Source organism: Anas acuta, chromosome 15, assembly GCF_963932015.1.
Source record: "Anas acuta chromosome 15, bAnaAcu1.1, whole genome shotgun sequence".
Classification (NCBI taxonomy): Eukaryota; Metazoa; Chordata; class Aves; order Anseriformes; family Anatidae; genus Anas; species Anas acuta.
Window position 1 is genome coordinate 17,417,618 of NC_088993.1, and position 25,497 is coordinate 17,443,114.

Consider the following 25,497-nt stretch of genomic DNA (forward strand, 5'->3'; position numbering starts at 1 on the left):
TCCCAACACCTCTCATAAAGACACCGCGCACCTGAAGGCAGTTCGCTTTCATTCAACTACACCTAGACAAAAAAAAAAAAAACAGATAAAAAGCACACTGCAATTTTTTTTTCAATGCTACAGAATTTACAGATTTACGGAAGTCAAACTCATTTCAATTACATAAGCGTTTTTCTTCAACTTGGAAAGACACAAATATTCAGGTCAGCAACAAGAGTAAGAAGTACATTAATCAGACTACAGCAGGCAAACCCCTACAAAGGGCAATCGGGTCGATTCAAACCACTTACAGACTTTTGCATGCAATCTATATGCAAAAGAGGCAACAATACTGGTCAAAACTTTAAGATACTCCTCATTCTTTACAGCCTTCTCACTTCTGTTTAATTCAAAGAAAAGCTTGTATGTTCTTGGGTAAAGAATCTATACTGCTAAATGAACACTCTTAAGACAGTTTATTAAAAAACACTTTGTAATTAGACAGAGACCCAGTAAGGATGTGCCAGAATTTAATGCCAACAGAAAAAAAGAAGAAATGTGGTTTAAACTGAATTTAAACTATTAACGTTAAGTGTATGAAAACAAACGAGTCGGTATCATTAGGGATAACTTTTAATGAAAAACTATTTCAGGTAGTTGTTTGTATTTTAAGGAAACCAGAAAACTTTGCCGTTCCAGGCACAGGCTGCTAACACCCCAGCAGCCTGCCTGGCACGGAGCAGTCCCCACGCACGCAGCCGGCCACACCCCGGGAATCTCAGCTGGGAAACGAGCGCCGGCCGCATCTCGCGGGGATCCTCGCAACAGACACTGCTCAGCCGCGGTAGCCAAAGGTCGTAACGAAGGTTGGAGCTTCTGCTCCCAATGCAAACACGACTATAAACACAGCTCCAGATTTAATTCTTCTTTTCCCCCTGAGGTAAGAAGTAGCCCGAGATGTTTATCCTACTCGGTACAACACAGATTACCAGAAATTCCACTTGGGATTTGGAGCTATGGCCCAACACGCACAAGCAGGAACTCCAGTAATCGCTGTAATGATTTTAAAGTGTACTGATTTACAAAGAAAACTCTGTATGAGATGGGAATGAAAGAACACAGGACTGGTTTGGAAGTTATACCCTACCTTACAGCAAAACAAATGCCCTAATAAAACCTGCTACTTTGCCATTATTAGCTGACACCCTTGTCTTTTACATCCAAATAGGCTCCAAAGAAGATAAGTATTGTATTAAATGGATTACTGGAGGAGAGATGTGAAAGCATGAACTCGAATACCCTGAAAGCATACGCTTTGGGATTAAGTTTTCCTTACAATCTGAGAAGTTTCTGGAGGCCTGACGAATAACTCCAGAGCCCTGCTCTACCCGGGGAAAGCCCCATTTGCCTTTTCGGCACACCGAGGACCTGCAGCTCAGCGCGACCGTGCCCGCGCCCGGCTCTGCTCCCGAAGGCTTCCCGGGGCCCCGCCGTCCCGAGGCTGGCGGCAGCCGCTCTGACGGGACCTCGGGTATTTTCGTCCCCCCCCCGCGGCCCCCTCGGCGCGGATCGAAACAGCCCCGTGAGCAGCGGGAACAAAGGAAGCGAAAGTCACGAAGGGCAGGGGAGGAAGCGCACGGCGCGGGCGGCCGGCAGCGAGCCCAGCCGAGAGGCAGCCCCGGGCCCGGTCCTGACCCCGCTCCCAGTCCCGGTCCCCCCCCCGCCAGGCCCCGCTCGGGCCCCTCCGCAGCCCGCCCGGTGCCCGCTGCCCCTCGGCGGGGCCCAGAAGCGGCCGGGACCCGGCGCTGCCCTCAGCGGGGCGGCTCCGCGCGGCCCGGCCCGGCCGATCCGAGCCCCCCGGCGCGCCCCCCGGTGCCCAGCAACCCCCCCGGTGCCCCCCGGTGCCCACCTGCCGACGGTCTGGTTGGCCAGCTGCTTCATGCGGTTGAATTGCTTCTTCATGGCGGCGGCCGCCCCGGCCCCCCAGGGCCCCTCACCGCGCTCCGCCGCCGCCGCCTCCCGGCCCCGGCCCCGGCCCCGGCCTCCTCCGCCCTGCTCGCGGCGCCGCCCGCCCCGCCCCGCCCCGCCCACACCGGAACCCGCCGCCACTTCCGGTCCCGCCCCCCCCAGCCCGGCACCGGGACAGCCCCGGAGCCCGGATGGCCGCCACGCCCCCCCCACGCTCGCAAAGACTACAACTCCCGGCATCCCTTGAGGCACGCAGCCACTTCCTGGGCGGGGCCGAGCAGCCCGCGCTCTCCCATTGGGTGCGCTGGAAATGGACGTGGCTGTGGGCCAATCGCGGCTGGGCTCCCCGAGCTCGGGCGTGCCGCTCTGCGGAGCCGACCAATGAGAGGCGGCGGGGGGCGGGCCGCACCGGGCGGCGGCGGCGGCAGGGGCCGGCAGGGGGGGGCCCGCCTCGCCTCGAGCCCTCCATGGCGGCTGCTGCCCGCGGCCCCCTCCCCGCCGCCGGCCCCGACGAGGCGGACGAGGCCGTCCGGGGCACCTGCGAGGACGCGTCCGTCTGCAAGAGGTACGGGGAGGGCCGGGACGGGGGGTGCGGGGCCTGAGGGGGGGGGAACGGAGCCGCTCGGAGCCCCCCGGAGCCGTCCCGGGGGTGAGGCAGGGCCTGGGCCGCACCCTACGGGGGCTCGGAGCTGGGCCTGACCGTGCCCTGCTGCTTGGGGAGCCCCCCGGGGTGCTGGGCTCGGCTGAGGGCGGCCCCCGGTGTCACGGCGGTGACACCCCCGGGTGAACGGCAGCGGGGTAGGAAGGGGCGGGGGTACCTGAGGGCTGGGGGACTCCAGCCAGGCGGGGCCCGGTTGTTGGGGCCACACCGAGGAATCGCTCGAGGTTTGGGGGTCGCCCGTGGGAGTCCATCAGGGTAAAGGTAAAGTGGCTTGTTTAATGTGGCACCAGCCGAAATGTTTTAATTTGGCGTCCTGTAACTTCTTAACGGAAATGTTTTCTTTTTTTTGTGTGTTTTTTTTTTTCTTTATCGGACAGGTTTGCTGTAAGTGTTGGCTACTGGGAGGACCCCTACATCCAGTGTTTTGTGAGACAAGCCAAAGAAAGAAAAGCACCTGAAATCAATAGAGGCAAGTGGCCATATAAACACAGAGGTGGTACAAATGTATTTTTATCTGGCCTTGAAGAGCATCAAACTAAATTTCCATATATTGCATGCGTGGAGTGCATGATATACATAAAAGAATGAGACAAGTACCCTGCACAGTAAAATTGCATACAGTGCCTGACCTTACAGTCATTTTTCTTTTAATCAAAGTTCTTATCTTTTGCTTTCCCTATTCTGAATGGAGCGTCTCTTAATTAACGTGCAACAGGCTGTACAAAGCAATCAAAAATATTGACTTGACCCAGGACAGCAGCGTGTGTCAGCTCTGGCCTCTGCAAAAGTTAAGTGTGCACAACAGCTTGAATTCATCTGGTCTGTTATTACTTTACCCAAGGAATTACATTTTTTCTATGCATCTGATTTAGTTAGTAGGGGGAAAAAAACAAACCCCTTAGGTATTTTAAAGAGTGTATTATTCTTCATAAGAAACACCTGTTTTGGAGGAAAAAGAAAGAAAAAAAAAAAAAGAGTTAACAGTTTCTAAAGTTACCTAAAAATCTCAGTGTTAAGCATCCAGTATTATGTTAAAATAGTAGTTAATGTATATATATATTTTAATATATATATAAATATATATTTTTTAACAGGTTATTATGCTCGTGTTCATGGGGTCAGTTATCTGCTTAAGGCCTTTCTGAAGAAAACAGAATGCAACTGTCAAATTGTGAATCTTGGTGCTGGCATGGATACCCTCTTCTGGAGATTAAAGGTAAGCGATAGCTGAGAGTAATGAACTCAGCTGAAGACAAAGATTTGTGTGGATATTTGAAGCACTTCTGTGAGGGCTTATCAGTGCTGCATTCTGCAGCACAATGTGGAGGTGTGTGTGTCTGCAGACTGCCCTGGCTAGTTTGCCTCAGTTTTCAGCTTAGAATTAGTTTAGGTATCTTTAAGCTGCAGCTGGTGAGGAGATGCCGTTTTCACCCAAAAGCATGTGACATGAAGCTGACCTCTAGAGGACTTCCAGGGAACAGAGCATGAACTTAAATGTTTTGCTGTCCTCTTTAAGGCTAGGATTTCACTTTCCTTGTCCTGTAACCTTTTATCGTGTGCATGTGAAATGTGAATGGCCCTAATTCTATGGTATTACTCCAATTCTCAGGATGAAAATCTTCTCCCTAGAAAATATTTTGAAGTGGATTTCCCAATGATAGTTGCAAGAAAAATACATAATATCAAGTAAGTATAATGCTCACGTTTACCAATGTGAAACTGGTTATAATTTAGCCAAATGTCATGAATAGGAAGCTATACATTTTAATTATTTTACCTCTCTTCTGAGGAACTCTTCACACTCCAGGGTTTAGAATTAAGGTTTGATTGTGCAGGCAAGTCATATGTGAGACTGCTCTACTACCGTTTCAATTTGGAGAAGTTGCTCAGTGGAAACTTTAGGAAGGCAAACAGACTTCATTCTTAATTGTGTTAAATGTAGTGGGGCAGGGCAAACCTCAGGATGATTACAGGCTATTAAGTCTCTCCTATTAATACTGAATACATAGTAAATTTTCAGGCTTGCATGTTCGGTTAGATAGGATAGCTGGTATTGTGCCTGAATATTCTGTTTGAATGAATAAATTAGGGCTTGTGGAGATACTTTGAGTGTCTGGATTTCTCTTGAAAGAGTACCTCAGAACTGTAAGAGTTGTTGGTTATAAAATGCAACTGCAAGTCCAACCTGCAGGCATTTTTATTTCCAGTAGAGGGCAGAGGTATTCTCTTGTCTGTTTTTTTTAACACGTGTTTAAAAAAAATATATAAAAAAAAATTGGAAGCAGAGTTAAACAAGCCTAACTGCTCAGAGATGCTTCTTCCTTCTTCCCACAGATCAAAACCTCCCCTGTCAAAACCAATTATAGAATCCCATTCAGGGGACTCTCTTCTAATAGGTGAGTCATCCTTAAAATAAGTCAGCAATGTACTGCAGCACTTTAAAAACTTTTCTGATCACTTTGTTCTGATATGTGGGCAGGCTTTTAATGCTTGAAATGCTGTTTGGACAGAGAATTGGGAGGGAAAAGAGGCTTTTTTCTTTTCTTATAGAATCCTGCCCATTTGCTCTGTGTCATGTTAGAAATGTCTTCTCTTGAAAAGGTTTTATTCTGCCGGAAAGTTTTGCTTTTTTTTTTTTTTTTCCTCTCTCTTATATGTCGCTTAAGTTACATTTTCTTCTCTGTCATGGAAAAGGAAGAATGCTACTGATGGCCAGATATACTTGATTAAAATATCTCAGTGCTTTCCTCGTGTTTTCCATCTTGATAAGAGCACAAGTCTTTACATTTAGCAGTCTTCACAGAAGTAATACAGCCTACAAAGTCAATTTGCAGGAGCCAGTACCACTTGTTATACTTCGGTATTTAAATAAGAGGATATTACACTCAGCTGGTGTTATATCCTTCTACTGTCTTGGCTTACAGCCACATTAGGTTTGTGTCAAGATTATAATTTAAATTTGTGGGAAAAAAAATGGATTCTGTTGAGTTGTGTTTTCAGTGCCCAAATTGCAGATACTGCACTGTAGCTTCTTTTGGACCACTTAGGAGGAGCAGTAATTAGCTGCATCTATAATGCCAGCTAGTTTACATTAGCAGGTGTCACTCTAAAACAGAGCTAGCAGTCTCGTGTTTCCTGTTATGGTGAAATCTACAAGTGCTTTTAATAGGCACAGCCCTAGCTGAGAGGCTGGAGGGCTTGAAGGAGCCCTCTAAAGAGAGAGAGTGAGAAGTTGTGCTCATGCTGCCAGTGGCACGCTGTAGGTGCTCACCCCAAGGCTTGTTTAGTGCTTGAACTTTGATCAAGAGCACTGCCACATGCTGACTAAACTGCATATTTATGCATACCATGAACATTTTATTGCTGCATATTAGAGAGTTGTAACTTACCAAAACTTCAGATGTCATTTAAATATTAGGATTCTCTGTTGTTCATTCAGGTTTCAAAAGATGAAAGCCCAATGCACCATCTCAGAAAAAGGGCTTCTAAGTACCATTGTATTTCGGTAGGAGACCTTTTAAGTGTGTGATACAATGAGATATGCTGCATAAGTACTCTTAAAAAGGCGTTAATACAAAGCTAATCAGAAAGGTTTGATAGCGTTTGTGTTACTGAATAGCTCTGTAGATGCCTCTCATACAGCAAAACTACTGCTAAGTTACCAAGTTGCAGCAGGGTATTGCAATCAGAAGCTTCTAATTAACGGGTCACTGCAGTTGTGAACCTACTGGAGTGGCTTATTTCTCTAAAGTTGTTCTTGTTCTTTCGCAGTGCTGGGCATTAAATGCTTTAGAGTAGGAATTTTGGTGTAATCAGGTTGGTGGAGGTGCTACCATGGTGTGACCTTTGGGTTGTAGCACAGCATCTGCATATATTTGGAGATGGTGAAAGTCTTCTGTGGAATGGCAGCTTGGACTGGCACTCAGGAACCACAGATGAGATTAAGAGTTCCCACAGGGATTTCACTCAAGGAGGCATTAATGGAACTGCTTCACATGGAACTAACACCAGAAGAGGGTGTAGAATGAGCAGACAAATCAGTCAGATGAATCTTGACTGGTCCTAAAGCTTTTTTACAGCTCTAAAGGAACTTGACAAAGTGTGACCTTATACGGCTGTTAGAATAAGTCTGTGTTCTGGGAGTCGTAACTGTCAGGATGGTTGTGATGGGCAAACAGGGCTTAATGAAGTGGCACTTCAGCTGGTGAAATTGCTCAGGAGTTTGGAAACTTGGGTTTGGTGATTGGTTCTTTTTTTCTTTCTTTTTTTTTTCCCTTTTCCCTTGTAAATCAGATCCACACCACTGTCTCTTGTGCACAAGGAATAATTTCAGAAGCTTTGGAATTCATTTCTTGAGTTGCTGTAATATCCATTGACATGACTCTTGTTCTTACTGCTTTTCCCCTCGCACTAAACGTTTTCATTTCATGGAGCCTAGTGCTTTTTTGGCTTCAGGGCAACATTTGTTCTCTCCTTGATGTTTTTACAAAGAAGTGGCAGCAAGGCTTGCAATTCAGGGATAGATACTTGTTGCCTCTGCCCTTGAATGCAACAAGATGACACTTGTCATTGAACAGCTTTGCCGTTTCTTAGGGAATGTCAGATCTCCGGGGGAAAGCAGTGAATTTGTGCAGTAATTTGACATTGCTGTGGCAGTATCAGGTTAAATTGTTTTCAAAGTTCAGTGATTCTATCTGGTTTATGATGCTGTTGTGAGTGTCAGGAAGTTAGTACTCCACATTTTGCTGCCTTGCAGGTGCCAATTATGTTTCAGTGAACTATTACCTTTGTGTCGCTCAAACTTTCTGAACCCTGTCTTGTCCAGCCTGGGAGTTGATTGTTTTAACTTGCTTTTTCCTACATGTCCAGCTTTGCTTGTGACCCAACGCAAACATCAGGGGTGTTGCTGTCTTGGTGATTTGTGTGCCTTGTGTTGAGGATGATCCTGCTCTTGCAGGACAGGCTACATTTCTTTGTGTTTTGATACATACCCTCTTGTGACATTGTAGTTACAAACAACCTAAGTGAAACAGTGTGTCATTCGTGCTTGTGATTCCACAGAACAGTTTGTTGTAAAGCTGCAGAGATACCTTAGCATCAAAATGAACGTGAGGAAAGCTGTTTGATTGAATGGTATCCTGCATGCTGTCTCTTAAAAAAATCTTAAGGAAAAGTTATTTGAGAGTAATCTGAGAAAAGATTAAGGAAAGTAAACTGAATTCTTGCATCGTAAGTGCTTTGTGCTCCTGTGATTCTATAATGCTGCTTCAGTAGGCAAATTAAGATAGGGAGTGAGTGTCTGAGGGCCACCATAAAACAGGACATTTATTTGCTGGTAGCATGTTTCTGTAAAGGGCAACTTTATTGTAGTGAGGTCAAAAGGTAAATATAAGCAAATCGTGCTACTGTTCAATAGCTGTAGTGACATCTAATTCAAACCACTTGTTTTGTTACTTTCATGGCAAAAATCACAGAAAATATACTTGCAATTGGTTTGGTCAGAGCCAAATGTGTTGTGCGTGAGGCACAGTTAATAGGAGTATGCCCAGAGGCTGAGAGGAGCCCGTGTTGGACTGATGGGCTGGGTTCCAGTGGTGGGGGGAGTTTTATCTCCCGTATCTGCAGGGAGCTCGCTGTGGGAGGTGCCTTCAGAGGAGTGAGGTTACAGTAAGAAAAATGTCTTTCTTTTAAACACCAAAAGTTTGATTCACTTAAAAAGAAACTTCTTGCTCATAAGAAAAAAATCAGTGACGACCACATGACTGTACTGCTGAAGTGTGGTTTTTTTTCCTCTTTCAGCAGCTCTGTAGGTAGGCAGCTATTGTAACATACATTTGCACCAACGCTACTTGGTCAGGGTAGCAGCATATCTGCAAATGTTCATATTTAGAGCATCAAGCCATATGCTGAAGTAGAAATTGATGCCAATGACCGTGAAGTAGGATCACGTTATTTTCTGGGGCATTTATGACCATGCTCCGACTTTTGGCCTCCAGGCTGGGAACAGCAGCAATTCCAGCTATCATCAGCTTTCATTGCCTCGCAATAAGCGGGTGTCTGCTATCTGGGTGTGAAATGCTGGAGCAGTTCCCAGTTCGATTTTAAAATGCTGAAGAATTTTGCATAGTTGAATTTGATCTCTTCATCTCTGACTTATATATAAGGGATATTTGTTGTGCCATTTATAGGCCAAAGGTAGAAGCTGGTAGAAAATCTTACATGGAATTTTAGAAAAGGCTTGGCTGAAACTTTTTCCTCAAATGTTTTTTTTTCCACCTCTCTTTTTGCATTTTGAAATAGACTTGTGCAAATTTCTTATCCTTCCTCCAAAAAGATTTCCTCCAAAAGTATTGATCATAAATGTTGACATATATGAATTATGGAGATTTTTAATGAGGTGCTGTCAGATGTGTTTCAAATGAACAATTTTTAGCAATTGTATCAACTTTTGTATGATGTGTGTGCAGCTCTGCCTCGGTTTTCATCTGTGGTTGTGTTTGCCAACAGCCATCAATGGAGAGTTGAGGGAAGTTGGCAGGGAAATGTGTGGAGAAACAAGTATGTTCTGTTTGAATGGACCAGAGAAGAACTAGGCAGCCCAGATACTGGAAACAGAAGAAAAGTGATTGCATTTGGAGTAAAACACTTTTGAAGAGAAGAAGAGAATCCGTTCCTCATCAGCTTTCTTCACTTTTTATAAATTTCTGCTGCTGAGAGTCCTGTGCATTCTTAAAGACTTAGCCAAGCATGGAGTATACTCTGATTTAAGGTTTAAAGAATATGTCCAGTGAGCCAAATAACCCTTGAGGAAAGCTTTTGTGTTTTGTTTTGTTTTTTTTCTTCCTGTAGATAACTTGAAATCACCAGGCTATGGTTAGGTGGCTGTTTGTTTTCTCTTGCCCCCAGCTCACATCTCCAAGAACAAGTAAACGTTTGCTTGGCACTGAGGATCAGCCAGCTTACTTTGGCCATCCCTTCTTCTGCCCTGTGAAGGCATAGTTGAAATCCTGTGGTTCGCGGTGTATACAGGCATGTTAAAAACAATGTTAGTAATTTTGCTGGATTTTGAACCCCTGTAAAGGACAGTTTTAACCTACAATTTGAGAGGCTTTGCTCTTTCCTGTTCTTTGGTTACAGAAGCTTATACTCATGGTATGAGCAACGGATGCTTATTTCTACCTCTGGTGAGATGTTTGTAGTACATCCATTGCTGGGTCAGTTGAAGACTTTTGTGGTGTGTTTCTGGTCATGTTTAATGTACCAGTAGGTCCACATCAGTGCAGCTGGACAAGAAGATGGCGTTAATTTCATACTAATGGTGATGGCTTGATGCTTACTTTGCTGTATCTCTGGTCAGCAAACAAATCACTATCTGAGTACTTTCCTGTGTGTGGTGAGGTTTTTTGGGTGCCGTTATCATGGTCTTGGTACCATAACTTAAAGAGAAGGGTGTGGGAAGCAGTAACGCTATTACAGAGCACACGCATAGAAAAAAGCCTTTGCTGAAAATGTTGAACCACTTGCTGCATAACTTTCCTTCTCCATAACTATGCATGCACCATTCAGATCTCTGTGCTGGCTTGGAAATGTTGCTAGAAAAATGGTTATTGTGACTTTCTAGAGCCTTTTCAGAGTTGGTCTCTCGAAAACTAAATGGAGTTCCTTCTAGAATGTTTGAAGTACTGTTTAATTCAATGAAATGCTTTTTGTTTTTTTTCTTCCATATTTTTCCTCTCCCAAGATGGAAAACCTTTTTCACTCTGTCTCTTCAGCCACTCGGTTTCTCTTTCACCCAGCTCTTGACATCTGTTCCTGTACTGCCATTTGAGAGCTGTGTCTCTGCCACAGGTTCCCAGGCAGAGCTGTGCCAGAGCAAGTGACAGCTTCTGCAGATGGATGTTGGCTGTCCATTACAAGACCGCTTCAAACTCTGTTCTTGTTGTTTTTTGGTGTTGTTTCTCTCCCTACTGTTTAGCTTACTTATTTTACTGTTTGCTTGGACATCCGAACAGCAGGAAGGAAAAGTGGCTGGCTATTCTGTCCTCACATCTTCACTCTGGTAGTACAGCTCTTGAGTTAAAGCTAAAACATGAAGGAGCAATCTATCACATTCCTACAGAACCTCGCTTCTTTAGGAGTGGGTTAGATACTGGACTTGTGAAGTGCTTTCTCTGCGGGCTGGGTTTATATAGTTGGGTTGATTGCAACTGGTTGTCACAATTACCGATAGCAAGATACTCATGTTGCTGCTGGCTTACAGCTTTGCTAGTATAGCAAGCGTCTTCTGGCTTTACTATTATTTCCCCCTTTGTGTTGGGAAACCTTTATCGAAGCTTGCTCGCTGCTGTATCCTGGGCTGAACGCTTACATCTCAGAATATCTTTTCTAATTTGACTCCTCGCATGTAATACCATTGCTAGACCATACGAGAAGTCTGAACTAACTTTTTTGGCCCCCAAACATGTCTGATACCCATAGATGTTATATAACATATGTATTGTTAGTTTGTATATCTTTTGTTAATTTTTGAAGCATTATTAGTCTAGTTTTTCAGAAATTAGTGAAGGAAGTAAAAAGTCTATTGGGTCATTTAAAAAGACTCTAAAAAGAAAGCAAAAACCCCTGCATTTAATCTTCATTCTTTTTTCCTCTCTGCATTCCTTGAAACCATGGTAACGGATAGGTTATCCTATCTGCATTGTAGTGGCTGCAGAGTAGAAGATTAGGTGTTTGGCAGAGTCTGATGCTCATATAACAAAGCTGAAAACCACAATAATCTGGTATGAGGGAAATTAATGTTTTTAAAAGAAGAGTTTTCAGTTAATTATTAGGTATAACAGATCAAACTTTCACTTCGTATTCATATGTTGATGAATATTTTAATTTATAATTTCAGCATACCTCTTATTTGTAACTGTTGGTTTCCAAATTTTGAACTTGCAGATTCTCACAGCCTAGACTCCAGTCGTTATTCCATAGTAGGAGCAGATCTTCGTTTCTCATCAGATCTGGAGGAAAAGCTAAAGAAACATAACCTGGACGTACAGTAAGGTTTCTTTATTGTTACTGTTTTTTTGATGAGAGCTTATGGAAGCAGACTGGTGAGAGTAAAGTCAGGCTTGGGCATACGGTATCTGCATCCAGTTCTCATTATGCTATTTCCATGGTTACCTTTTCCTGAGCCCTTTGAGCAGAAGGAATTGTGCAGACACCTCATGCAGCCTAACTGAACTACTGCAGAGTTGTTCCTTCTGTAGTCGCTCCTGCAAACAGTGTTTTCATCACCTATGTATCAAAATATCATGAATTGTTTTTTTAAGGGTGGAGTTTTTATTGATTCAGTGGTATTTTTTTTTAAAGATGACTTATGGGACTACCTAGATCAGTACCTAGGTCTTCCAGCCGTATTGTTACAGGCATGAGTCAAGATTTCTAGGAGCTTAGCTGGAAAAACAAAGAATTATTCTGTCAATGTTTTTTTTTTATTTTTTTTTTTAGAGTTTTATCTTTGTAATTATTTTCTACTGCCTCCGCTTAAAACCTATATTGTTCCCTAGACCTTTTGGTAAAGGGATTGCCATGGAGTCTTTTGAGAACTTAACTCTGGAAACTAATGTCTAGCATTTTATTGTTCAAGCATTAGGCTTCTGAAACGGCCAGGATTTAAGTTTTTAAAGCAGATGATGGACATACCTTTCAAATATAAGATATATATAAATAGCGGCTATCTGGATGGGTGGGAGAGAGCATATGGGAAAGCAGAATGCATCAAACTGCCATTTAAATCTTTACATTTTCATCTTCTGAAATCTTATCTTGCTTGTCTGTATTGCTGCTCCTTGTGGAATTTCTCATGCTTCTAGTGACTTTTCTTCTTCCTGTTCATTTTAACAAATAAAAGAAAATACTAATTCCAAGAGAAATTACTCCCGTAGATGTCTATTTTGGTGGTGCGGATTTTATTTTATTTTGTTGTTTGCTTGTTTCTTGTGGATGGAAAAAAAAGAGAAAAAGTGCAAACTACAGATTGCATTTTGATCGGTGTTAGCACATGAAGCTTTTTTTTTTTTTTTACTTTTATCAAACAAATTTGTCTAATTATAGTTATTAAAACTTTTTTGAAGAGAAACTCTTTTTTTCTATTTGTACTTTAATCCTAATTTTGCTGATCTGTTAAAATTGCATGGATTGTGTCTATAGGGTATGGTTCTTCTTCAAAATGATTTTTAATATGCACTTCATTTCCTGCTATGACAGTTCGGAGATCGATTACAGGATACACATTCTTCTGTGTTCATTGCATGGCTCACTTAAAAGAGATTGTTTCTTAATATCTCAGTTCTGGAACCAGGGGAGTCCCCTGTGATTAATTTGTTGGCTGCTGGAAAATCCAGTTCTAGTCAAACTGATGAAGTGATTTCATCCAGTCTTAAATGTCTAGTTCGTAACAGTGGAGCTCTTTTAAGAATGTGGGGGGCATGAAATTACTTGCCAATAATTCTTGTTCTTTTGCTAGGAGTGATTTGTTTTTTGTTTTAAAGTTTGCCGACGCTTCTGATAGCAGAGTGTGTGCTGGTTTACATGACACCTCAACAATCTGCAAATCTCTTAAAATGGGCAGCAAGCACTTTTCCAGTGGCGATGTTTATAAATTATGAGCAGGTAAAACAAAAATGGCATTTTTTGAACAGCATTATTGACATAAAAATTGTTCTCAGGAGTGGGAGTTCTGCTTGTGAAATGAGTTGTCCATATTCTTTTCTATAGACAACAGGTTCTGCTGAAGTTCTGTGTTAATGTGTGGTATCTTGTCAACCTGTTATCTCATTGTAATGAATATACAACTATTCTGAAAGGTGATTTGCTGGACTATATTGAACCAAAAGAGCTAGGCTTAATCTGTATGTGGGTGAAACCATAGAATATTAGTTCAGATAAGTCAGAGCTAAATGAAATGATGCTGAATATTGGCGATGAGTTCATAGCATTAGATAATCGCCTCTCTTGTGTTTGGCAAAAGGGAGCAAAAATCATATCAGCATGAACTTAACTTTTCTGTGTGCAAGTAAAATGCTGCCTGGAGGGAACTAGGTAGCTGTAGGAGTTAGTAACAGGATCTTCCATATTGTAAGTTACTGCTAGGGAGTTAAACCAGGTTGTGAACAACTTAAAGCAGAGTTAGTGTTCAGTGCGTGGTCCCTGTACCCACAGGGGAAGTAGTATTGTTATCAGTAAACCAGCACTCAGTGGTAAACATGACATAGCTGAGGAGGTTGTGGCTGGGGGAAATTAGACCTAGTGTAAGAATGTGAAATCTACTTTTAAGTTATCCTGTGCATTTTATGACAGACAATTAGAGAGTTTAACCAAGTTATTGCTTTTCATTGCGATTACATTCTTTTCGGAAGGGGGAACACTTTTGTCTCATTCTCTACCTGAGGTGAATATGACGGATCGGTTTGGACAGATCATGATTGAGAACTTGCAGAGACGACAGTGTAACCTGGCTGGAGTGGAAGTCTGCAGATCCTTAGAAGCTCAGGTAATAGAGCACAGAGCTCTGGGTGTATTTGATAACAAATTTACTTTGTCTGCAAGTTCTGTGTACACTATAAGGATCAGAGCAGTGACTGAAGCAGGTTTGGGGTGGGGCAACTGCAACCTGCAGGAAACCCTTTTCCATCTGCTTTACAGTGATTCCCTGCTATTAATGTTATGGTTGCTAGATAACCACTCAGCTTCTGCAATTGTAGAAAAACTGCAGTAGATCAGAGCACAGCTCTATCTAGCCCACTGCCCTCTCAGTAGAGGTTAGCAGCAGATGCTTAGAAAAGGCTGTAACAGCTCTTCAAAGAACAGGTCAAGTAGCTGCCCTACAAAATCCTTAAGGGGAAAAACTTTTCTGGTATCATGTCCTCGAATCTTCTAAAAACTGTCCTCCTTGTTTATTTTACAGAGGGAACGATTGCTGTTAAATGGCTGGGAAAATGCACATGCCATTGATATGATGAAAGTGTACAGCTCTTTGCCACAGGCTGACGTCAAAAGGTATTGCTGATAGCTCGCTTGCAGCCAGAAGTCATCTTCACATGCCATTTCCAAAATACTTTATGTCAATAAGTAGTATGGGATCCCCTCATATATCAGAGGGTAGCTGTGTGCAGATGCTGGCTAGCTAGGCAGAACATGTCCGAGTCTGAGGTTTCTGCAGAGCCCTACGGATAACGCCTAGAGCAACACAAATAATCCAGAGGGTTATCTCTGTAAGGAGTAGACTGCCAGTGGTAATGATTTATTTCTGTGAGGTATAAAGCATCTCATGACAGAAATTTGCAGATAAAAGATGCTACAGAAGTGCTGTGTTTTTACAGTACCCAGGATGTTTCTTGTGAACATCCAGCCTCCACAACACCAGATGGGTGAGGCGGAGTCCTAGGATACATTCGGAACAGGCATCCACTTTTCATGTCCCCAAGGCGGAGATGACATCCATGTGTTTGCTCCAGTCTTGTAGGCCTACGTAAGATTACTTACCATTTGTTTTTTTTCTGCTACAAGTGGGTGGAAAATGGCCAGTTTTGTTCTTCCTTCCTTTTCATATCATGTTCATGAGCTAGATTGCTGGGTCTGTACACGGCTGAGTACAGAGTGGGTATAAGTAAAGGCTGCTTGCACTGGTCAGTAGTCTGCATTGATTTTGTTATTTTCTTGCATTAAAGAAATGCTAAAAAGGGGGATTTTTTTTAGTGAGTAACATTTTAGGTATGTAATGTGAAATGTGAATTGCTATGAGCAGTTCATTACCTGTTGTTTGAATTAGCTAAGCAACTCCCCTTGGTCAAAATAAATATTTACATAAAAGGATTTCTCAAATTATGGAACTGAACAGGTAAAACTGAAAATCATAGCTTGTTTAAATAGGAATTATGATGCTAGGCTAATCTACAGTGACACAGAGAGGAGCACGCCATGTTAAACTCTTTAAAGCAAGGACAGCTTGGGAGAGGTTTTCTTGGTTTGGTGAAGTGGAAAACATTAAAAGATGAAGAATCCTTGGTAGGGACCATTTTAGGGAGAAAAAAATCCTCACATCTTATATGTACCATTTGGTTTGTGTTTTGTCATGAGCTCATGTGGGAGAGTTGTTAGGAACTGCATTGGTGTACCCATCACTCACCAAGACATAATATGGGCTTGTTGTGATTGTGTGGAGAAAATACTATCTTCAACTGTTAGCTGTTATCCTTTCCTAAAGATGAATCTCATTCCATTAGTCTGTAAATACCATCTACATAAATCCAGCAAAACCAGATACATGTAGTATAAGGGGTTAGAAGAGAAACGCTAGTATTCCAGAGAAATCACACAGATTAATCCTGGAACATTAAATTCCTGGGATTAGAAATTAAAAACGTCTCATTGTTTCATACATTGACAACAAAGCCTAGCAGTGGTGGTATCTTCATTATGAACAAATATGTTTATTTTACTGTAAAGATAACTGCTGTATTGGCTATGCCTTTCAATTCTCTGGGGTGAAGAAGTGTACATTAAAAACTCCCCTGAGACTCCAGTTTAAATCAGAGGTTTTTTGTTCCCACAGAATAGAAGAACTTGAATTCCTAGATGAAAAGGAACTGTTTGAACAACTAATGCAGCACTACTGCATCTGCTGGGCCTCAAAAGACAGCAGTAACCTGGGTAATGCTCTCCAAGATCTAGAAGTTGACTCTTCACAATGAAATCTTACATGGAAAGACGGGGACTATATCCATCAGATGTATCATAGAAGTATCCTGTAGCTGGAATGGGTTCTGCTTCTCTGGGGCTGTGAACACCTCCTAGGTGGTGACAAAGGACCGTTACTCCACTGTCTTCTGAGGGTTTGTATAGGCATCTAAATTGCCTAACTCAAGCCTGTTCAGTACAGGGGAGTTCGAATTTTTATACTGAAAGATGCCGTATGGGTTACTTTAAATAACTGCCTGCTTTATACTATCAGTGCTAATTGAAAGGATTACAAATCCTATGAACGTAAAGTACCATATGGGCACACAGTATATAAAATCACAGTGTCCTGACAACATAAAAATAATTTTCTGCTACTTAGTCCAGTCTTCTGCACTGTCCCCATTACATCCATCTAAGGCTTAAGTGTTCCAACCTGGGAGAAGAAATTTCCCCTGAAGTTATTAACTCTTTTAGATGTTCCTTTGGTTTTAAAGCTGATAAAGCGAGATCTGCAATATCCCATTGCTGTTGCTGTAACAGAGATGCTAGCTTGTGGTAGCTTCAGCTGACCTGAATCCTACAACTTTGTCAGTATTGCATTACAGAAATGCACAATTTTCCTTTGTTTTCTGATTGCTATGAAGGGACTTATTTCTAGAGGAGCTAAGCACGACAAATTCACCTACTCATAGTAGCCAGCATCCCTGGGACATGCAGCATTATTGTTTGCTGTGATTAAAGAAGTATTTAGGGCAATATTGTGAACTGAGCTTAAATGGTGCAGCGTATCTTAGAAGTCAGAAAAAGCAAATCTCAATCAAATATGTAATGCCTGGGCATGCCTCAGTCTAAAGCACTTTTTCTTTATCCAGTGTGAACTCATTGCCCTCATTAATGGTACTTGTCCCAGCTTTCTCTTCTTAATTCCATGAGCAGACTCTTACTTCTGTCAACAGTCTGTGTTGCTCTTTCTGCCACAGATAACCTCAGTGCTCCTTCAGATTGGCTTATTCAAATCAACTGCTGAATTGCTACGAAAAAAAGTTAAAAATTGCAGATCAACTTGATTGCTAATTTCTTTTCCTGACACCAAATCTTTAGTATTTGTTTTAAAACCAAAACAAACCTCAAAGCATCCTGTATGCATCTATCTTAATAGTGAAATATGCGTGGTATAGGTATAAACGGTTGTTTCTCCTCCCACACCCCCACCCTTTCTTTTTCTTTTAGGTCTTGCAGATATCGCCTTTTAATGTACTTGCTCGAAGGAAGCCGTGGGCCCAGAAGCCACAGCTACTGCCTTCTGCTTGAGACAAGATCACAGAAATGATGGGACTCTGCATGTGCCAAGTCCAGTCTGCTCATCTGTGTAAGCAGTGCCAGTAAAGAAAACGACTGGTGCTGCTCATGTTGACTCTCCTGTTGGCTTTTGGTAGTTTTAACAATTTTTTTTGGCCCATTGTGAGCAATTGTTATGAGGCAAGACTCGCTTCCCATTCCTGGATATCTCTTAATGACAGACTTTTCTATGTCAGTAATTCCTGTTTAAAAGCTCACCTTCCTTAGTTTAAAACTGAAAGTAAAGTGTTCTTGGATTACATTATTCCCCTCTTTCACCTTTTTGTGGATGTGTAAATTGTATTTGTGACAGGAAGCTGAAAAAAATAAAGTTGGTGAGCTGCATTACTGGATACCTCTTTGCACTGTGCACGGCTGATAATGAAAGTTAATTTTTGTTCATTTTCATTCTGTTCAGGTGTAACTTTTATGAAGTGTTACCCTATTAGCTTTCTCCAGGCTTTTATTGTTGCTACAAGGCTGTCATTATATTTGGTCCCTTTTTGTAGGGGAAAGGAGAAAGAAGAAGAAAAGGGACCATGCTTCTTGTTCAGTGATGTACAAGAAACTGGTAAAGCAGACTTTATTTAACTGGGTAAGACTTAGCTTGGCAGGTCAGCATGGGAATTGTAATGGTAAGAAAGAAATCAATCTACATTTGAACTGCTTCTGGCAGTATCTTTACACCAGTGTCTCATTCTTCTTTCTTTCCCCTTAAAAGAAAATTCCAGCAGCAACAGAACAAACAAACCTGCCCTATTGTTTGGAACTGAATCTTGCAACCTTCTGATGAGAAAAATAATAAATGTTTAATATTTATAATTTGTCTACTGTCTTACTCAAAAATTACCTATTCATTTCTATTTTAGTGATTTTTTTTCCTTTGCCAAATGCCTCAACAAGGGTATTTTAAAAAGTAGCTGCAAGCATAAGCAGCCATTTCAGTATGCTGTGTGAATTCCTGTAGTATACAAGTGTCTGGCTTTGGAAATAGTTGATAAGGGTTTGGACTAGGGAATGAGGTTACTGAGATTCCAGAAAAACTAAACACTTCTTAGAAGTGACAGTCAATTTCGGAGAAACAGAAGTAGGAAAAGAAATGGCCATTACTTAGCTGCCCTTCTCTCACAGTCAAGTACCAATTTTAGTCACTAGTAGCTACAGGCTGCCTGCTGTAATGTTTGTATCAAGCTGATTTCGTAAATGACAAGGCACAGAAATACAGTATTTGCTCTGCTTGGTCTTTGCTAAGTGTTCCCCAAAGGGAAGAGATGGATCCTCTGTGCAGCAATGAAAGGAACTTAAAAACTTTTGCTTTCAAGATAACAATCGTAATAGTATGCTTACGTCTGCACTTTCTACGTTTGGGCTTAGCTGTGCCCTTCTGCTGAGAGGCATGTGCAGGCTGTCTTGCTCTGTGTTAGTGTTGACCCTTTCTCTTTGCAGATGCAGGAGACCAGAAAGGTGTGACTCATTTTTGCACCGTGCCATCAAAGTTCCTTCTTTTACACAGAAGCTACAGCCAGAGACTAAAATTTGCCATTGATGGTTTTCCATTGCAGTTGCCTGCTGTCTAGATTGGAAAAGTAGATTTGCTGAGCCTGTTTGTTGTGAAGCAGGGGGCAGTTAGCCTGCTGCATTTAATGGCCTGCAGCTTCTGTGTTGTTTTTTTTTGTTTGGTTGGTTTTTGTTTTGCATTCTGGTTTTACACTCTTGTTACTAAGAGATTTTTAATCTTTCTGTGTGTGTGTCCGTGTGCTCTGTCATACCAACACGAATCCAAGGAACTAAATTTGACGAGCATCTATGAATCTGTCTCAATTCCATCTGAGTCCTTCAAACTTACTGCCTAGCTAAATGTAGCATCTTTGCCAGAGACCTGGGAAATGATAAAAGCGTTGTGGCTCCATGCCCATTTTCAGGGTACAGTTTTTCCTGACTCTGTGTGGCTGTGCAAAGGGTAGATATTCATCTGGCATAGGGAAGAATACCAGCATGCAACTGCTTTCTTGCTGCTTGCCCCTTCAGAAGGTTGGTGCAAGAAACTGGCCTCTAAAGATCCACGAGTGAGTACTGAAACCTTAATTTGGGTACAGTTCACTGATACTACCAAAAGACAGGAGTATCGGAGTCACAAGGGCAAAACTGTATGAATAAAATGTCATTTGAAACACTGCCAGTGCAAAATTATATCTGCAGTTGCTACTCAGCGTAAAAATTGAAAAGGTTCCCTATGGAAAAACCTTTGTCCTCCCTCTGTGGTGTTCTGGTTTTGTTTCAGAGAATGACAACTGAAAGGGCTTGCAGACTGTAATGGGACAATGACAAAATGGCAATGGCACGTTTCTAGGCTGAGATACAGGCTTTAGAAAAGGTAAAAAAAAAAAAACAAAAAAAAAAAAAAAAAACAAAAAAACTCAATCTCAGTCAGTTCTGCTGTATTTCCAGAAATTGTTTCTCCTCTTCTGCTGTTCATCACAGCTGGGTCAGCAGTTTGTCTTTTACTTTGGATGTGCTGTCCATGAGGCCAACCTAAATTTTCACAGAAAGATGGCTCTGATTCTACCAAGGGTAATGGCAGTCTGGGAAAGGTTCCGTTGTCGGTTCTGCTCAGGTGGTTTCATGCTGCCCAGAAGCTTGTTTTATTGCCACCTAAGGCACGGTTACTCTGCAAATGTGCTCAGCCCTGATCTTTCTAACTTTGCTAGTCAGGCCTTGGGCTGTCTAAAATTGTGATGACTTTATAACACGTGGTCCTTCACTGGCAGTTGTTTTGATCTGGGCTTTTGTTGGGTTTATTGCTTTTTTGGCCATTCTCCTACATTTGAGGAGATACTAAAACTTTCTAAAAGAGCTCTTATATAACATCTTTATTTAGGCTGGGATTCTGAGGTGTCACCTCCGTGCCCCTTCACCCCCAGCCCTTTTCCTTTACCCAACAGCTGTTTCCCCAAGTCTGAAAATCTTGTCAGTCTTTCCTATGGATGCTGCCCCCTTCTGACTTTTTTGGAATTCATCAGTACCGCATCTTGGATCATGCTGCAGACCATTGAGCTGCTTTTCTTGCTTTTAATGAGCTTATAGCATACGGGGCCCTTCCACCTACAGATACTGACTCACGAGAGTTTTGCTACTGTGGGGTGTGTGCGCCGATTGGGAAGTCGCTTGCTAGATCTAAGACATAACGTTATGAAAGCATGAGTAGAGGTTGGGCACTTTATTGCTTGTTTCAACTTCTAAGAAACAGTAAAGTGCTCCTGAAAGAGAAAGCAGTAAATGTTTTACCTCTTCCCCATTCAGAGTGGACTGTGGCACTGGGGGGGGTTGTGGTTGAACTGGGATCTGGTGTTCGACCAGCTGGTTTTCTCTACTTGTAATTCCTTTTGCTTCAAGTGAGCTGAGGTAATGGAATTTTGTGCCTTTTTTTTTTTTCTTAAATCATGAGAATCGCTGTCATTTAGGAGCAGGCTCACATCTTCTTTGTCCTCATAGTGTGCATTAGCCGTGTTGCAGATGCCTTTCCATCATCTGGAAATGAGCCATGCAAAATCTGTAGCCCTGCTGATGGCTGACAGGTGAGCCTGCTGTTACAGAGCACGGTGGTGGCTCTGCTGTGCCATTGCTTTTCAGCCATCAGGAATCAGAATTCATCTCCTTTCCAGCCTCATCACATACCTAACTGTCCTTGAACATATCTGATGTTCTCTCAAAATTCCCCTTCTAACGTATTTAAAAGCTAGTTCCTACTTTCTTCTGTATTCACATAGATGCAATTTTCTTCCTTGCGGTTTAGGGAATAAGAATTTATTAATGGATGACTAACCTCAGTGTTTGAGACTCCTCTGTACAGCCTTGACAAGATACCTGATTCTGCCTGCAGTACTTTTTGATGTTCTTCTCCTTGATCTCCATCCCCAGACAGCTCCAATCTGGCTTGCTGGCATTGGCGTCACCTGGACTGAGTGCCATACAAGCACCCAGTGAGAGATGGTGTCCATCCTGAAAAACCCCTTGACTTGAACTGATGTGCAAAAAGCATCGGAAATAGCTGAGCCAAAGGTGTTTAAACATGAATCTGGGGGAAACAAGATTGTGTAGTGCCACAGCTCATAGCTAAGTCTGACAGGTTATGTGACAGTTAATATCTCCTTTAGTAAGAGCCATGGTTCAAAAAAAAAGACAAAAGCTCTAAACACCCTTTGCACTGCAGGAGTGTAACACATCTTTAACCCAGTTTTATGAATGGGAGCCAAAGCAAAGTCTCACCTGCTCTGGAACAAACCAACGTGTTTGAACTGGTCACCATCTGAGGTGCAGACACTGAGTTGTTGCCTTTTGCTTATAAAAATGGTTTGAATGTAGCTCACTGCAGGAGAAGGTGTGTGCTCTGTCAGGTTATTTTGTCCCCTTGTTTGCCATGGCTTAATCCTCTCTGTGTGAGGAGATGTCTCTGCTGGCATGAGGCAGCTACTGGCAGGATTTCTGCTCACCCACTTCATTTTTAGGTCGTCACACAATCCATTCATCTGAGGGAAGCACGGCAGACTGCAGCAGAGGTGTGATAGGTGAGGTGGGATGAAAGGCACGGTGGGTGCCGTGGCTGATCTTTGTCTCACCGAATCTGCCTTTCCATCTTGCAGCTGTCAGCTGAAAGGTTCCGCATCCAGCCCGGAGATGGGAAATCAGTTCCTGTAAGAACTCTCCAAGAGTCTCGCTGCCAACTGTGGTAGAGAAAGTAGGTCATGTTGTGCTGCAGGGTTACAGCAGGATCAAAAGAATTTGTGATACTCGGGGAGCTTGTGTGGGGAAGACGGGTGTGGGCAGTCTAGCTCTCATGATTACGCTAAGATAAATAAATCTTTCACCTCTCTTCAGGGAATATTTGGTTTTGGAGAGTGCCTGGTGGGGCTGAGATGATGCTACTTTGCTGGAGACTTACTAACAGAAAAAGACAGAAGGGTTTTCTATGGAGATGGCCTTTGCCTTTGGCTGCTTCTTGCCGTGGTCTGGGCGATCCCTCTTCTCGGCAGAGGCTCCCCAGAGCCGCACGGTGCGCTTCTGCCTCTGTTTTCTGCATGCACCCCAGCCTTTTGGTACCGACAGAACAATACAATTCACCCCTGCAAAAAGTTTGTTGAGAGAAGAAAAAAATCTACGCTTGGGTAAGCTGCAAGGGGAGAGTCACCTGCGCTTCCCCCAGCAGCCCCCTTCAGCGCAGCAGCTCGGTCTGCTCCCCTCGCCTGCTCACAGCTTCCCGAAGGACTTCTGTCAGGTGCTGCCTGCGTGAGCTCCGGTTGTCTTCAGTGGGGTGAACGCAGTGGAGCCAGAGCAACTTTGTGCTGACTGGAGAGGCCGTGAGCCAAACCTGGATGGCAGCCCCACCCCTAGATAAGGGCACTGCGCTCTCACTTTTGCCACTCGGATACCTCCTGTCAGCCCTAAATTTAGCTCTGGTCTTCACGCTATGGCCACACCTGTGTCATTTTGTGAAAGGTCATTTAAAAGTCCTTCAGATACTTTCCTCTGTCTTACTGAATGTGGTTTGTGTGGCTGTGCATGTGGTGCCAGCAGGAGGTTGGGTGTGGGCAGGAAAAGTCCTGCAATCCTGTAACCCTGCTCCTTGCTCTGTGGCTAACCGGTTGTGGAGCACCTGAGAAGCTGCATCTCCCACCCATCCTGCATCACACATCCCCCTGCAGGGACACATCCTGCTGGCCACAGAGCTGGGTCTGGGCAGGGGGATGCTCCAGGGGGGTTGCAGAGAGCGGGGGCCACAGCAGTTGCTGCCTGCCCGTGCTCACCGCTTTCAGGCAGGATGCGCTTGCTGCTCCCTGCTTGCTGCTCCCTGCTTGCTGCTCCCTGCTTGCTGCGGGTCTGAGGCTGAGGAGTGTTACGCAGCCAGGGGTCGGAGCCCAGTTGCTGTGGCAAACCAAAGGGGCTGGAGCATGCATCCCCCACCTGCCTTTACCTGCCTGCCACAAGCTGTTCCCAGCAGTCAGAAGAAAATCCTCGTGCTGGGTCCTGATCTTCACCCTGTCCAGGTTTCGACCAGCATTTAGGTGACAGAGCTCTGCTGTACCTGTCTTCCCTTCGAGTGACCTGGGCCTGAGCATTGCCTACTCACTGGTGAAAGATCAATTAGTCTCCTTCTAAGGAATTATATTAACTAATTCTTCACAGGAATTACCCAGCTCTTCATACCTAGGAACTGAATGTGAAGCAGTCACTAGCTTAGCACACAGCGTTTCAAGCTTCTCTGAGAAGTTACCAGTTCTTAATTTCTTGCTTACAAGGCTTCTCACCTCTGCTGCTGTGGTGCGGGGAAATGGGGTCCCTGAGAACTGCAAGGCTCTGTTACAGCCAGCCCCACGGGATGCCTGTGGGAGCCTGGTGTTACCCGTTGTGGGGAAGATGCACACACTGCACAGGGCTAGGAGCATCCTTCCCTTCATTGAGAGCTTGGTGGATTTTAATTTTACATGTCAGGATTAAGGTCTAAGTATGGCTTCATCCTACTGGTTATTTTCCATTCTTTCAACCCAGTCTGACCCAAATCTGTCCCTGTTTTCTAACAGAAAAAGGTAAGTCTGTCTTAGGAACCCTTGGAAATTTCCATCAAGCATTACTGTAGCAATCTGAAGTGAAGCTATTAGGCAACAGGACCTATAAATGAGCAGAGGTCAGCTAACCTGTGTTACTGCTACGAGATGCAAATAATTCTGCAAGTTCTCATTCAGTAACAGTTGTGTAATCATTAGATTATCAGTCTCCAAGATAAATACTGTAAAGATAAGGCAGTGACAAGTGGCTTGCCTTTGCCTTCTTTATTGCTTTTCAAAAGTTGAACGTGGATGCCGGCTGTGCTGGGGTCTTTCATTGCAGCAATGCCATTGTGCAGCCCCTAAATATTTTGTTGACAATTTTTATAGACATCCTGTCAGAATTCTGTCCTATCAAACGTACCTGTGCTGATTCAGCAGACTCAAGGTATGCTCGGGTCCTGCAGCTGGGCACTGTTGGATAATGGTGCTTGAGGGTGTTCTGAGTCAAGTGTCTGCTGAAGTACTTCGAATTTAGAATCTGTGAGTGGGGATATTGTTGTTCATATTAAAAAGCATGCAAAAGGAAGGCTGTGGATCTCCATAATTAAGCAGGAAGAAAGAGAATGAAACATTTTTGGGGGCGCTGGACTTAATAAAGGTATTCAGACTTCTTTGTACAGATAGACGGACGCGAGAAACGTCTTCTATGGTTCCTAAAAAGTATTTTTCAAAGCTGTTGCTTGTTTTGTATTGCCATTTCCTGTACTAATTGACACAGTTGCTGTTGTCACTTATTTAACAAATCCACATTATCAGTGCAAGCACAAACAAGGACAAAAATAAATGTCTGATAATATGAACAGATTTATCTGTTCTTATCCCCACGCCTTTTTCCATGAGTGCAGATTGTATTAAGCTTGCTGAACAAACCTTATTTCCAAGCATTTAATCTTATCCATGAGGGGCAAAGGGTGCTACGAGCAGGGCTGTTTTCTTCATGTGTTTTTAGTATCTCTGAGCAAAAGACAGGTGTAGGAGCACCCTCGTCTGAGGGTTGGCATTGGGTAGTGTCGTGTTAAGACTGAGCTTAAATTGGGTCTGTGGTAATCTTGCTGCCTGTTACCTAAATCGTATTATGCTGGAGAGTTGTAAGTCAGGGGAAATCACGGTACAGAGTAAACATAAAGGAAATCCAACGCCACCTCTGCCAACTCCTGATGATAAATATAAATCATTTATGTGGCTGCTGTAAACTGCTGATTGCATGGGAGTGCCCAG

General features: G+C 43.3%; 2 protein-coding genes across 7 annotated transcripts in view; one reads left to right on the top strand and one right to left on the bottom strand.

The window, feature by feature from the left end:
* Window positions 1-2,056, bottom strand: part of ARHGAP17 (Rho GTPase activating protein 17) — a 41,573-nt gene extending 39,517 nt beyond the window's left edge. For 3 of the 5 annotated variants that reach the window (XM_068699985.1, XM_068699987.1, XM_068699986.1), the window contains exon 1: window positions 1,889-2,056. In XM_068699985.1, the coding sequence (XP_068556086.1) occupies window positions 1,889-1,941 (53 nt within the window). In that variant the 5' untranslated portion in view covers window positions 1,942-2,056. The remainder of the gene's footprint in view (window positions 1-1,888) is intronic. The other 2 variants (XM_068699984.1, XM_068699988.1) reach the window with 2 other exon arrangements.
* Window positions 2,057-2,339: 283 nt separating this feature from the next.
* On the top strand, window positions 2,340-18,499 carry LCMT1 (leucine carboxyl methyltransferase 1). 2 transcript variants are annotated; one of them, XM_068699187.1, is made up of 11 exons: window positions 2,341-2,512; window positions 2,986-3,077; window positions 3,703-3,824; window positions 4,218-4,294; window positions 4,943-5,004; window positions 11,552-11,654; window positions 13,150-13,270; window positions 14,049-14,150; window positions 14,565-14,656; window positions 16,212-16,309; window positions 17,570-18,499. In XM_068699187.1, the coding sequence occupies exons 1-11, from the start codon at window positions 2,415-2,417 to the stop codon at window positions 17,590-17,592; spliced, it is 990 nt and encodes a 329-aa protein (XP_068555288.1). In that variant the 5' UTR covers window positions 2,341-2,414; the 3' UTR covers window positions 17,593-18,499. The 2 variants fall into 2 exon arrangements, with proteins under 2 accessions (XP_068555289.1, XP_068555288.1); XM_068699188.1 differs by lacking the exons at window positions 16,212-16,309; window positions 17,570-18,499 and adding an exon at window positions 14,980-16,184 and having other exon boundaries at window positions 2,340-2,512.
* The last annotated feature ends 6,998 nt before the right edge of the window (window positions 18,500-25,497 follow it).